The sequence below is a fragment of the Pyrus communis genome, chromosome 1 (assembly GCF_963583255.1).
Source record: "Pyrus communis chromosome 1, drPyrComm1.1, whole genome shotgun sequence".
Taxonomy (NCBI): Eukaryota; Viridiplantae; Streptophyta; class Magnoliopsida; order Rosales; family Rosaceae; genus Pyrus; species Pyrus communis.
The window spans coordinates 34,929,799-34,945,223 of NC_084803.1; the positions used below are offsets into that span (position 1 = coordinate 34,929,799).

General features: G+C 37.9%; 1 protein-coding gene across 1 annotated transcript; it reads left to right on the forward strand.

Annotated features, from left to right (window-relative positions):
- The first annotated feature begins 7,480 nt into the window (after positions 1 to 7,480).
- Positions 7,481 to 12,272, forward strand: LOC137746983 (serine hydroxymethyltransferase 7-like). The gene is made up of 4 exons (XM_068486988.1): positions 7,481 to 8,677; positions 10,262 to 10,667; positions 11,440 to 11,541; positions 11,890 to 12,272. Exons 1-4 carry the CDS (start codon positions 7,727 to 7,729, stop codon positions 12,108 to 12,110), a joined length of 1,680 nt encoding a protein of 559 aa, XP_068343089.1. The 5' UTR covers positions 7,481 to 7,726; the 3' UTR covers positions 12,111 to 12,272.
- The last annotated feature ends 3,153 nt before the right edge of the window (positions 12,273 to 15,425 follow it).

Sequence of the window (15,425 nt, forward strand, 5' to 3'; positions counted from 1 at the left end):
CGTAGCACCCTTAAGACCAAGATGATCTCCCCAAATTTGATAATTTATTTTCTAAATTTGGTCGGGCTCGATTCTATAATTGCAGCAAAAGAATATGCAGATTTGGTGATAATAAGGTTTGGAGTGTGAGGGTTCAGCAACTCAGAATTGATGAAGCTTAAAAATTCAAGAAGGTGTGGGGGTTCAGCGACACCAAAGGCTACGACTTCATCACCCCCTAAGACAGAAGCGAGTATTCACCAGTCATCGGTCAGATCCAATGGCTTCCACACTGTCGTTGAAGGCGAGTCCATAGCAGTAGTTTTGAATTTGGCAGTGGTTGTGGATTCGAGAGAGAAGGTGGGCTGCGGCTATGGTGGGTTGCGTGAAAATTAATGACCAGTGGGTTCGGAGAGGTGGTCATGGTGTTAGTAAGGGGTAGGTGTGGTGGATGGGTGGTCGGGGTTGGTGGGTGGGTGGTGTTTAGCACAGAGAAATGGAGGACATTACAGAGATGGAGGACAAAGATGGCCTTTTAGTAAAAAAGGTGGGGGTATTATTGGCCTTTAGAAAATTTCATTAAAACTTCACTGTAGCTCCACATGCTTCTTTTTGAAGCAGTTTTCTACGATTTTTGAAAGCAGGGTCAGAGTAGCTTCTTGATTTCTGCTTTTTATCACTGTGCTTCATGAAAAAGCTGCTTATTTTCCAATTACCAAACGCTTGAAGGATCCAAAATTTTTAAAAAAGCTGCTTTTTAATTAAGCACCGCAAGGCCAAACTGGGGCTTAGTCTTGACATTCTTCAAATAACAAGTCGAGGATGATATGTGGTGATTACTCAAACCAACAATATGTTTGAAGTCTTCCATAAAGCTGGGCGTGCTAGACGATGGGCGGTTATGTTAGCTACAACGACCCTGGATAACAAAACTTTCGCATCCTCTATGATGTGACCGATAATGGATAGGTACATAGAGTGCTCTTGTATTGCTGATGTGATCTGGAGTGAGTCACCTTCAATGACAACTTTTTGGAGACCCCTTTCGGCATCCAAGGCAATGCCACTTCTAGCTGCTAACGCTTCGATTTTAAGGGGGGAGAATACGTTCACAAATTTGGTATAGTAGTCGTGATAAATTTTCTAGATGTACATAGGATAATGATTCCAACGCCGCCTCCAACCTTACTTTCCACGCTCCATCTACATTAATTTTAATCTTTCCCAGAAGGCGACTTTGATCACCTAATCTCAGTTTTGCCAAATGCTACTAGCTAAATTGGGGTAATGTTGAGGCCTGGAAACTTGTGTTGGAAATCTATAAATAAACAAGGAATTCGTTATAGGACATACCTAATTAATGAATTTCGGATCGTTGTCTCATTCCCATGAATCGTTGCACGAACCACAAACAAGAAAGTCACCAAAAGGAGAATTTTGTTACATCAAGTCCAACTAGATTGCCTACGTACCTTATGCCAATACACAAGGATCAAACTACCATAGTTCTTAGTAGCCTCCCAATCCTAGGGTCAAGGTGATACCTTAGAGGCTAAACTAAGAGAGAAAAAGGATACTAAAAGGGTAGAAAGATTGATGTCTCCCCTCTAGAGTTAAGAGAATTATTTTTCTTGGTGTGTTTTTATCATTCTCCAAAGCCTTTTTTATATAGTGGTTAAGAGGGGAGATGAAAAACGAAACGGTCAATGTGGGTAGTACCGGACCTATAATGGTACTTGAGTGGTCCTAGGATTCCTCTGCGATCTGAAATCCTTACTTGAAATGTCCAGAGGAACTTTGGAAGTTGAAGGCTCCACCTCTGGACTTTTGCTTTGTGTTCCAGCTTTGCACTAGCATCTTCACAGAGAAGACAATTGCGAAAAAGACGGGAATTTTATTTTTTTTAATTACTTGGCCCAAAACAATGTCGTTTTGGCCAAGTTAATTTTTTTTTTTTAAAATGACTTGGCCCAAAAAGATGTTTTGGCCAAGTCTTCTATTTTTTGGAGCTTAAGTCCCAACCCTAGATCCCCCCACTTCCCCTTCCCCAATCCCTATTCCATGTGCGTAAACCCTAATTCCCCAAGGTCCAAACCCTGAATTCTCAATCGCAATTCCATATTTCATATCACTGTGGACGACTTAATTAGGATTTTGTAGTTTGTAATGCTGTTTTGAGTGATTTATGAATGAAATGTAATTACATTTAACTTGCCAGTATTATTTTTCTCTATAACTCCTTTACCTCTGTTATTGGGAATCCTGGAATTTAAAATCTTAGATCTGCCACTAACTTTGTAACATGCTTTCTAATTGAATTGGAGTCGATCACGACTCGTTCAAGTTCAATCCCAGGGGCGGACCTATGTGTGGGCAAGCCTTGGGCTGTAGCCCAAGTGAAATATTAGTCGTAGGATTGAGAAGCTCCAGTTATATCACTTTATCACGCCATGTGAAATGTGGCCACCAACTAACAATTGAAGATAATCCCAGTAATCTTGTATTTCTAACTACAATAATAGTGGTATTCATTCGTATGCATTTAAGACTTATTACGTCTCCCTGATCACGTGTATATTTCTTGTTATTAATGAAAGCCTTTCGTATTGTCAAGTTTTATAATAACAACATTATTTTGACGTTGTTATTAGCACTCTAAAAACTCATCATACACTTCTCACAAGTATATTCTAGTCGCATATGTGGAAATAACATCAGGAGGCAATTTGACAGGCTGTAGGTTATGGATACAACCCAATGGGGAAAAAATTTCCTAGCTTCGACCTTGGTGCTTTGTGAATCGTTCTACTTGTGATTGCGAGCACTTTTGGTGATACGCAACAATGTGGACGGCAGTATTGAACAATATTGCCAACATATAGACGATATATCCAAGACATCGATAATTATAACAACCCATATAAACAATCTATTGGTGTTATAGACAAAATTATGAATACACACACATTATCGACATCGTATCAATACTCTTATCTATGAAATCTACACCATATCAATAGTGTATCGATTTGGGTTGTTTTAGACATTTCACCCTTTCAATACCATTTCATTCGTATTCATGTAGTTCATGTCAATATTTCTATTTGGGCGAGTAGTGTTTGTAACCTTTCTATAACAGCTAATTTCCCAAATATTTTGCCATCCTTTTGACTTGAAGAAACTATTGGATTTGGACAAAAGTAAAATACCACATCGATGGCTTCCTTTGCTTCAAAAGTTTTAAGATATCCCATATTGGAAGGAAATATTGATAATTACTTGATAGTTTAGTGTGACAGCACTTAAATTAAATTCAAGCAAACTCTATACATCTTGGATTTCTGGAAAATTACATGTAATTCACAAACTTCTTGCATCACAGAACGAAGAGATCAAATAAAATCTATATATACACAACGTAATCTCCTGGCGTTCAAGTACCTGAATTTCCAATGACAATTTGTTTGTTGCATCAAAGAAACAAACTTTGGTGTTCGCAGTCGCTTGCCCTCCAAATACACAGGAAACTACCGAGTCTGCAATACGATCAGATCCCCTGATTAGATTTCTTGAGTCACATATCTGATATCCCTATTTATTGCAAGAAGCATTCAATGACACTGTATTTAAAACTATGATGAATTTATGAAATTGGACTTTTGACACTTCAATCCCTTGTGGACAAATTCATCAAAGACAATGCTGCCCAACATATGTGTTTTAAAAAAACCATCTTCTCCAAATGTTCTTGGTTTGAATGCAAAGCAAAAAACATATGACGCATTAGTTAGCAACAACATATGACTAGTACCAGATTAAACCGCCGCACAACACAGATTATACTCAAATCCTTACTTACCTCTGATTTTTATTCTCTCTTATACCCAACCATTCATGTTTCTAGCACAAAAGTTATCCGACATCAATTTTTGGACTTGCAGAAGCAGAAATTATAAAAAAAAAAAAAAAAAAAAAAAAAAAAAAAAAAAAAGAAGGGTATAAAAACAAAAGGTAAAATAATTTTTTTACCATTTAGAAGCTCAATTGTGGGCTTCAATGGTGTTGTAAAATTTAGAAAAGCGACGAGTCGGGGGTTTGGGCTGGACTGGCTTTTTTCGCAACCCGAAAATCTCTTGAACCAGAGGAACGTGAACCAAAACCAGCTTCCACGCCAGCCACCAACCTGAAAATTCGATCATGTACAAGAGTTGTCACCGATCCAAATTCTCAATTCACATTCAATTACCATCAAAATTCCCGAACAAGTTGAAATTAAAAATTGGGAAATCCAGAGGAGCAGTAATTACCGACTGAGATAAATGAGAAGACGACTATGATGGCAAAAAGAGGACGGAGGAGGAGGAGGCTGAGGTAGTCCCAGTAGGAAAGAGACATATCCGAAGAAGACAATACTCCTTTGATGAGCTCAACAAGTTTCCAATGCCTTTTGGTTTTGGTTTTGTGTACTGGGTTTTGACTTTAGGTTAAACAAGCAAAAGTGTCTGTGCTCCGCTGTGGGTTTAAATTCGTAGTTTACAGCAATTACGAATCGTTTCCGAAAAAAAAGAGACAGTTCCGATAACAGCACATAATAATGAATTGATACTCAAAAGCTAGCAGCGGCTTAACTGCATTCACAAACACATATATCTCTATACACATTACTATGTATTTTACTTCTAAAAATCCCATAAAACCACAAATCAATACATTCATCTAAATATTTAAAAAATTAACAGAACAACTAAACCAACATGGTAAAATAAGTCTTTTAAGTTAAATTTAAATTCTATGTGCTTTACATCAAGAGCATATGTGCAATCCAAAGGGGAGATTTCTAAGTTACAGTTATATACATTTCCAAAAGTTTCCCACAATGATTAGTCCGTTCAGTTTGCACCTGCATTTTACTGACTCTACGTTAAGAGTTCTATGTACAACCAAAAAAGCAGATATCAACAACTAAAAGGACAGACTTTCATACAAACAAAATATGCAGAGAGAGAATAGCAACACAAATAATCTTCACAGAACACAGCAAATACAGATAATGTTCACAGAAGACTGCAAATTAACATGTTCCACCTAAAAAGGATCACCATAGTCTTCTTCCCGCCATTATGTTCACTAACTCATACCGTGTACTAAAGTACAAACATGACTAATCGCATAAGATATGACCTGAAGATATAATAATATTCATACGAAAAGCAACCAGGATCCGATCACAGCAATATGCCAAACAAAATATCATTCAAGACCACAGCAATATGCCAAACTACGGCCCATCTCATCTCGTCGTTCCAAAATTTATGAAAAAAAATCAATACCAATTCAAATTCAAATGCCAAAATTATCAATTAATGGTTTAAAAGATGATAAATTTTTTTTTTTTTTTTTTAACTTAATCAATTAGTTTAGTTTCAATGACCTCCTCAACATTTTGGACAGGTAAGAACTTTGCCCAGAGAGCCAATATCTGTCTACAAAAGCTCTACCTCAAGTGGGCAAACTCCCAAAATAATATGAAAATTACCCAAAATCCTAGCAATTGATATAAATTTGAAATCAAAAGAAATTGGGGGAAATTAATAGATAATCCAATTTACTTGAGGAGATGAAGAGGGCAATTTTCGCTTACCTTCAGTCAAGAGGAATTTGTAAAACGTGGTGGTGGATGAAGTGGTGGTGGCGGCGGCTGTGTGGGTTTTGGATGAGCAACAGCGATCTGGGCTTTGGGTTTAGAACGATGTGGAAGAATATGGGTGGTGAAATTGATTTGGATGAGCAGGTTGTCGTGTGGATTCCAACTGCAGCAACAAGGAAACGTCGGAGGAGGAGGAGGAGGAAAGCTGCGATCAAAAAAATATATAGAATTTCGGTTTTGGGCTGATGAGATCACGGTTGCAAGCCCAATTTAATCAAACAAGATATTTATTGGGTTGGCTTGAGTTGGTTAGCTTTCTTATCGTTTTTGGTCCACTTTGCTTGGTAGAAAGGCCCACCCAATTTTCACAAGTCGACTTCAAATTCAACTTCTAACTTGTTGACAAACTGATAACGTGAGTGGAAATTTACAAAATTAAACTTTTTATTTTATATTAAAATTTAATGGAATTTAATTTTTTTTTTATTTTTTTATTATAAAAGATTAGTGATCGATTTCTAGGTTTCGTCGTAAATCTAATTGGTTACTATGGACCTCGGCAAGAACCTCCAATTGCTTAGGGGTCACACTCTCTCTCGCTTGGTGGACGAAATCTTCTCTCAGGTGGCGCACTACAATTGGGGAAACCACATTTTCTTTAAGTTCAATGCATATTTTGCTCCCATCCCCCTATCTCTTAAAGCTTGCTTATTAAATTTACAATTTATATAGGGAACTGTTATTAGCATTCCAAAAATCTCATTCGACACTCTTCACAAAGTATTTTTTTTCTTTCTAATTATAAAAAGTTTGGAGTGCTAATAACAATTTCCCTTATATAACCTATCCTTGTATTCATGGTTGAAATGACCAAAGAGTTCGTGTCACGTTAGCTTCGCTAACACTTTTCTTAACTCACTTAATGAAATAAGTAAAATGCGATACAAAATAAAAAGTAAGATAAAACAAAATAGAATATCACTTTTATGATTACGAAATTACGTTAATAAAGTGATAAGACTACAATAAAGTGAGATGTTATAAAAAGCACGATGAACATAGCCAAAAATAAGACGATATGTTGCTTTTTTGGTGAACACATTTTTTTTAATGTATCTATTATTCATAAAAGTTGTAGCAACTTTCACATGCTATCCAAAAAACAAAAAAAAAAAAAAAAAACAAAAAAAAAAAGAATTTCACATGCTATCCGGATGTCATCATAATGTTAACTCGTGTTGAAGGAGAAATTTTTGGGTGTTCCGGGTACACCAAAAAAATTTGGTGTACCCTCACTCATAATGGTGGACCCTACCCTCACTTTTTTTTCAATAAAATAATAAAATCAAATTTTAATGAGTGTGGGTACACCAAAATTTTTTGGTGTACCCGGAACACCTAAAAATTTTCCGTGTTGAAGGCACGAAAACCATCGCTTTCTCTAATCTTTGCGGTTATACGACGCTCCCACTTTATCACCTCCGACAGTTGGACGGTTCTGATCACTCCACAATAAAGAATACCTCCATCCACCCTTCAATTTTTATACATTTTCAAGATCACTAAAATCTTCTCGCGTCACAGCATCACAACTGGCAAGTGTGGGCCCCACTAGCGTGGCAGACGCGGCAAAGCCCGCCAAATCTCTTCTACCGAATCTGGGCGTCATCCCGTCCTGGTGGACCAAACGTCCACAAGTCCCTGTCCCACTACTTGCTTTCACTTTTCATTACCGAAACCAAACCCAACGCTACCGCCTACTCCCGGTCGGCGGTTAATCCCGAACCTGTCCAGGTTCATCCCCCCGTCATCTCTCACCCACCATTTCCAATATATACGCAAATGGCCCAATTCTCTCGTATCTCTCTCTCTCTTCTCACCGGAACTCGCTACCAATCTCCGGCGACTTTTAGGGTTTGTGCATGGAAAACTCTGCCTCTTCACCGGAGACTGCTGCACGATCGTCATTCTTCCGCTGTTGTCGCTGCTACTGTTGTTGCTTGTGCAACAAAACATCCATATTCTCTTTCGAGACCCTCGACATTTTGGTTTTTAAATTTTAGCCCCTGGTTTTTCAAAATTTGACAAATTTTGGTGCTGATGGTTTACACGGAGGCTCAGCCTGGTTTATTTCTCGGGTTAAACTCCCATCACAATACGACGTCGTCGAATTCAGTCCAATCCGTCCCGCTCCAGCTGCTCGATCAGAACGAAGAGAAAATTAGGGCCGAGAACGGGGACGATCGCGACGGAGACGAGAAATTTAACCTATTGGGGCACTCGATTTGCCCGAAGAGGCCGAGGGATGGGTCTGGGTTCGGAGCGAACCCGGCCAAATGTTTGGCGGTTGAGTCCGGTGGGCTCGAGGCGAGGCGAGCGGCGGTCCGGTCTTGGGGGAACCAACCGCTCGCGGTTTCGGATCCGGAGATCCATGAAATTATGGAGAAGGAGAGGCATCGCCAGTACAAAGGCATTGAATTGATAGCTTCCGAGAATTTCGTTTGCAGGGCTGTGATGGAAGCTCTGGGCAGCCACTTGACGAACAAGTACTCCGAGGGTTTTCCCGGAGCAAGATACTACACGGGCAATCAGCACATTGATCAGATTGAATTGCTTTGTTGTGAACGGGCATTGGCGGCTTTCGGTCTCGATTCGGATAAATGGGGTGTCAATGTCCAGTCTTACTCGTGTACCTCTGCAAATTTCGCAGTCTACACTGGGCTTTTGCTCCCGAATGATCGCATTATGGGGTTGGATTCTCCTTCTGGAGGGCACATGAGTCATGGGTATTATACCCCTAGTGGGAAGAAGGTCTCGGCTGCCTCGATTTTCTTTGAGAGTCTGCCTTATAAGGTGAACCCACAAACAGGGTACATTGATTATGATAAGATTGAGGAGAAGGCGGTTGATTATCGCCCCAAGATACTTATTTGCGGTGGGAGTTCATACCCTCGGGAGTGGGATTATGCCAGGTTTAGGCAGATTGCGGATAAATGCGGAGCTGTGTTGATGTGTGACATGGCTCATATCAGCGGTCTTACGGCAGCTAAGGTTTAAAATTTGACATCCCAACTTTTGTTTTACTTTGTTTAGCTGCTGAATTTGTTACCTATTCTGTTAATGATCGATGCTGTTATTGTTGCTTGAGAGCTAGTTGGCAAGTTGTAGGCTGTTTGTTGTAGGAGAGACCGATTGTTTCGCAGTTCATTTACTACTTGGCAATAGAGAAAACCATACATAGTATTAATGTTAAAAAATAGGCTGAAAATGTGTTTAACTAGGAGTAACAGTAATTAAAACATTCCTTCATTTTTATCGACGAAACAAAAAAAGGGAAAACAATTAACTGAGCCATGAAGATATCATATCATGTCCTATTTGGCCGCTACTAAATGCTATTTGAACTGTTTCATCAATAAGAAATTCTGTTGAACGGTTTTTCATAAATGATATCAGATGCAAACGCATTAACTTAAGTGTATAGACTTGTTGGGTGTCTAGAATTGGATTGGATTGGATAACCCACTATATTCAAGGAAAGTTCAAGGAGGAAATGAAATAATAGTGTCTAACTTAAAAGGTAGGAAACGGATTACACATTAAGGAAACTTATCCATTCCTATCTTCCCAAAGTGTTAGGATTGGTAGGGACAAGTTTCCTTTATGTCTAATCACCTCAAATTGAAAAATCATTCACCACTACCATCAATGTACCTTGACTTTTATTAGTTACCCAATCAATTCCAATAAGCTAATTCAAATTGGTTTTAGATTTGCCATGTTCCATTAAAGTGTTCTTTGGGCTTATTTTCTTGTACACCAAAGAATTGCTGGTTTTTGTTACGAGTGATAGATTTTTGTTTCTAAGTATAAATCTTGTAAGCTGTAATGTGAGAGGGTACTCATCGAAATATTAGATTTGAATGCGAAAAAGTTTTTCCACTCCCTTCACAATTTTATAACATGATGGAGACTTTGGAAAAATCAAGTACCCTAGATCTAACCGATATATATGGGCTTCCTGATTTTCCAAAGTCATATCTACCATGCTCTTAGTTCCAGTGTCTCATTTGTATACTCTTCTGCTTTCTTCATCTTGTTGTTTCTTGTGTATGTGAAGTCTTCTTCATTCCAGTGTGAGATTATCTTGTGTTATTAAATATTCATATTTCATGAGTGTTCTAGCTGATATTTTAACATATTGTGATATTGCTAATCTCTTCGGAGGGATGAAGGATCTTTTTTTAATTTTTTTTAAGCCTTCAATCATTGATTTGTAGTACATATGTTAAGCCACGGAAGACGTCCTTTTGTATGCATTATCTTTTTCGTGCTTAAGAATCATCAAATAACATTATTTGGCTATTTGGAACTTGGTGTAATTTTGTATATTTGACTAGTCTTTTCTTCCATGAGCTTGTACACAAGTTGTAACATGTAAGGTGTTCAATTCCCCAGAGACACAAAAGAATTAAAGTGCGTTGTTCATGTTTATTTAGAAGCTCCCTTTTCCCTGTGAACGATAATGAGCTGACATTCTAGCTATATATTAATCTATTGGACTCATAATAATTGTGAAAAGAAATATGCCAAATGCGTTTTTAGTTCTTACTTATTTGCAATTCTTTATTGCAGGAATGTGCAAGTCCTTTTGATTATTGTGATATTGTCACGTCAACAACTCACAAAAGTCTTCGGGGTCCAAGGGGAGGCATTATTTTTTACAGAAAAGGCCCAAAATTAAGGAAGCAAGGCATGCATCATACTAATGCGGATGGTAGTAACCATTATGATTTTGAGGAAAAGATAAACTTTGCTGTTTTCCCATCACTACAAGGAGGGCCACACAACAACCATATTGCTGCTCTTGCCATAGCCTTAAAACAAGTAGCTACTCCAGAATATAAAGCATACATGCAACAGGTGAAGAAGAATGCACAGGCCTTAGCTAATGCCTTGTTAAGAAGAAAATGCAAATTGGTAACTGGGGGCACCGACAATCACTTGTTGCTTTGGGATCTGACCGCTCTTGGTTTAACAGGTAGTATAATATTTACCATCCTAATTTTCACAGATCTGATTGTAAAATTATATGTACATGAACATTTAGAGTAACTGTACTGTTTACCTGTTGAGTTTCACGATGATTTTAGACCCATGTCTAATCAATTTGTAATTAGGCCAACATTTAAGTTTATAGCCCAATTCATTTGGCAATAGAAATACATGATAGCTTTTATACGTCAACAGAAGCTGATTAACTTTAATGTCAACGGAAACGTCTTTTCGTTAGTAGTGATATTTTGGTTATTTGCAATGTTAAAAAAGAAAGAGAACACCAAGTGACCAGAGCTGCCAGGTTGGGTTCTGGTGGTCAAGGTTGCTAAACGATTAGGCGAAGTTACAATTTGTCAATCACTGCTTTAAACAATTGTGCCCTGAGACCCTTGACTAAATTAATTTTTGAAGTTTTTGAGGGGGACGGTCTTCCCCTGATTTGCTGTACAAATCTGATGTTCATAAGTGATAGCTTCAGAAGGAGCAAAGGTGTACTCCCAAGTGTGTTGTAGTTGGAGGTCTTATGTTTTCAGTAGTTTAATAAGCATCATTCATACGAGCATGTATCTGTGTTCCAATTTTACAGTCCAAAGCATACATCTGCACATAACCAAGTTTGGAATTGTTTCGCTATTTCCGCTTCCCTCGTTGGCTTTCTTTTTGTTTCCTTAGACTTACCGTAATATGGAATTTCAATTTCTAATTCAGCACTTCAGTATCTAATCCCTTTCCTGTTCACATTCTTATTGATACAGGGAGGAATTATGAAAAGGTTTGTGAGATGTGCCACATTACTCTCAATAAAACTGCTATATTTGGTGATAATGGTGCTTTTTCTCCTGGGGGAGTGAGAATCGGTAAGTTGTCTTTGGCATTTGAACTTGATCTTCAATATTCTGAAAGCTGCACACTAGGGTACTTTCTGCTTGAATTCATTCACACGGTGGAACCTCGATAATTTAATACCCAATAGATTAATTTATAGAGGTTTAACTGTACGCTGATGTAACTATTAAATTTCATTAGTCCAAATCTCCTTTCATTTTTTCTTTCTTCTTTCTATTCTGATTCTTTTTAAAATTTCGTGGTGGAATAATTCTGCGACGCAGCTTTGTTCAACGGTTTTCTTTTTCAAAGTACGGTCATTCTCAGGTCATTGTATTATAACGGAAACTAAGCTTGCCCTTCTTTGTTGGTCTTTGCAGGTACTCCTGCTATGACTACCAGAGGTTGTGTGGAATCCGATTTCGAAATGATGGCAGATTTTCTTCTGAGGGCTGCCCAGATCACTGTTTGTATACAGAGGGAATATGGAAAACTCCAGAAAGATTTTATCAGAGGTCTCCACAACAGCAAAGATATTGTCGAGCTCAGAAATCGGGTCGAAACATTTGCATCCCAGTTTGAAATGCCAGGATATGACTGACATTTGAACATCTTCATTTCTTATTTCTTTCCCTCCATTAATCTCTTGTAAATTAGAGGAGGAGAAGGATACGATATTGACATTCCCGCCCTCGCTATTTCTTTCTGATTTGTATAAATTATAGAAAATAAATGATTAACATTTTACTTCTTTTGAACAAAAGATAGTAATAATTTGGTTCAAATTTACCTTTCTCGAAAATTAAACATAAAACTTCTCATTTATAAATAAAAAAGAATACTACTATACCGTATTACTAGGTGGTTATATTCTACTTCTTTTGGTGAAGGTGTAATTAACCAAATTTATTGGGCTTGGTTGCTGTCTCTCTCCTCCCTTTCTCTCGCTAGCCTCGATGTTGTTGATCTGGATTGTAGATAAAGCCGTAATTATTGAAACTGTATTGAACAGAGTTGTACCTGGTACTTTTGCCCATCTGTCATCCAGATAGGCTTCCTTTGGGTGGTTGTCAATTTCACTTTTAGACCTGCTTTTCTTGTGTTAACCGTTCGTACATTCATCTAGTTGGCAATTCTTCTGGAGATGACAAAGAAGGAATGAAATGTATGACGTTTTGGTATAATAATTTATTGTTATGTGTAAGTTTTTTCACATAGCAATGTATTTTGGAATAGAAAGCAACGGTGACGACATATTTGTTTTATGTGAGTTGCTCTGCTAAAAAGAACCTTTCAATCCAACTTGGAATGACTAGTGGTGTTCGAGACCAATATAGGACTTTCTATCATTGGTTCAAGACGCTGTCCATCCTTTAGGGTCCGTTTGTTTCTCGGTTTAAAGGCTTGAGAAAGGAAGTGTGCAAAACGCAAGAAATGAAGTCTTCAATTCTCATCCCCGAATAGCCTTATTTCGAGAACCAAACGGAGCCTTAGCAATTGCAGCAGTTGATGCAACAAAAAACTCAAGTGCATTCACTCTTGAATGCAGCAGAGGCAGCCAGAGACTGCATTTGTCGGAACTTATTGAACATTCTGCAGATTTTATACGATACCTCCTCTGTCAAAGAAGCTCAAAAACCTGTCACGCTGCACTTTTCTTTTTCCTTTTTTACTTATTTTATTTTATTTTTTTTTAAAAGGAGTCATAATAATTGATGGTGTGGGTTTTTTATGGATGAGGATCCATCCGGATCCAAATGGTGGGGATTCTAAAAATCTTCATATCCTAACCGTTCATCGTATATCATACGGTCATAAATCATTTGAATTTTATTATTTAAAATTAAACATAAATAGTACCTGACGAAAACTGACCGTATGATATACAATGAATGATTAGAATGTGAAGATCCCTAGGATCCCCACTATTTGGATCCGGATGGGATCCTCATCCTTTTTTTTTTTTATGGCGGTGGTTATGAATTTTAAGCCGTTGTTTGCTGCTTTAAGGACAATACTGTTTTGTTGGGTCAGAGAAACTCAGAGAGCTGCCGCTTCTGCTTTCTGCTGTTGCTGCTTCTGCCAAAAGTGCTTCTTTAAGCTGGTTTTTTTCTTTTTATTTTTTATTTTTCCTGATATTACGATTTTTAATTTATTAAAATAATAAGTATTCTTTTAGTTCTTTGATTTGAAATATTATATTAGTTGTTTGTTGACTAGGACAAAGTCAAGGAAAACCTCTAAAGTTATTTCAATATTTGACCTTGGACAGTTTTGTTTACGTTGGACGCTGCTATGGATCCCCTTGGAAGGAGGCAAGGCATGAATTTCCGGCAAGGGACAAAAAGCATGAGATACGGTTGACAAGCAAAGAAAGTGACCCTCAATTTTCTCCCCCTCCATATTTTAATAATATTTCCAAATCCAAAACCCCCCAAACAAGGGGAAGAAAGAACAAACTTATCTACGTTACATTAAGGGAAAATGTTACATAAGTGATGACGGGTTTATTGATATGTTTATCTCTGCTACTTTGTCTTCAGTAGTCTAAACAACCAAGTATTCTGAGTTTTTAAACAATCTTCACGGTTCTATTTTCTACAGTCAACCGTTTAATTTCTTAGAGTCAATTATCACTGTTTTTCTCAGACTACCGAAGAAATATTGTTTTGCCTACCGATAAATGACTGATCAATAACTGAATTTTTTTTATGGCTATGAGGAGTGATTAAACTATTACGTGACTAATATTTTATCAAAAACCTAAAGAAGGGAGAAGAAGAGAAATGCCTAAACGAGGGAAGACAGATTCGTAAGTGTGGTCGGTTTTATATAATTATATGTCTATAGCTCTTATTATGTGACTGACGGGAAAAATAAGTCGGAAGGAACAGAGAGGGTGATGTGGGGAGAAGGTTTGATGAAGATCAAGACCATTGCTTTCAAAGGGAAGCGAAGAATCATACAAAACCTTCCTCCCAAGATGAAAAGGTGGGTTTCTTGACATAAAAGCAAAGCCAGGAATCATGACTCATTTACTATAACAACTCAACTCAGTGACTCGCACACCCACACACACACATTCCCCCCCCCCCCCCCCCCCCCCCCCCCCCCAAAAAAAAAAAAAAAACAAAGTGTAAAAATAGTATAACAAGAATCTCCTTTTCCATTCTTTTTCCTATCTTTGTTAACCCCGTTTTTCTTCTTCTTTTCGTTTTTTTAATCAACTTGTAAGATCTTGCACCTGCTTGAAAACTAGTCCTCAAATTGGATTTTCCACTAGGTCTTCTCAACCTAGAATTGCAATTTTCTTTTAATTTTAACTCTAGTATTAAGTTAATGGGCCATAACTAAGGCAAAAGACATGAGTCTTAGATGGTCTTTACAGATATGAAAAAAGCATATGATAAGGTGCCAATAGAAATTCTTTGAAGGATTCTAGAGAATAAAGGAGTACGAGTAACATATGTTCCAACAATAAAAGATATGTATGATGGAACAAGGACTACAGTAAGAACTTATGAAGAAAAAACTGAAAGTTTTCCCATAACAATAAGGTTGCACCAAGACTCATCTTTAAGTCCTTAACTTTTTTGCATTGGTAATAGATGAGTTAACATGACTTGTTAGATCCCACATCGCCCAAGGTAGATGATCCTCTATGCCTAATATGTACATGGCCACCACTATATAGCACGAGGCCTTTTTGGGAGCTCACTGGCTTCGAGTTCCATCGGAACTCCGAAGTTAAGCGAGTTCGCGAGAGCAATCCCAAGATGGGTGGCCCACTAGGAAGTTCTCATGTGAGTTCCCAAAAACAAAATCGTGATGGCGTGGTCGGGGCCCAAAGCGGACAATATCGTGCTACGGCGAAGTCGAGCTCGGGTCAGGATGTGACAATTTAGTATCAGAGCCA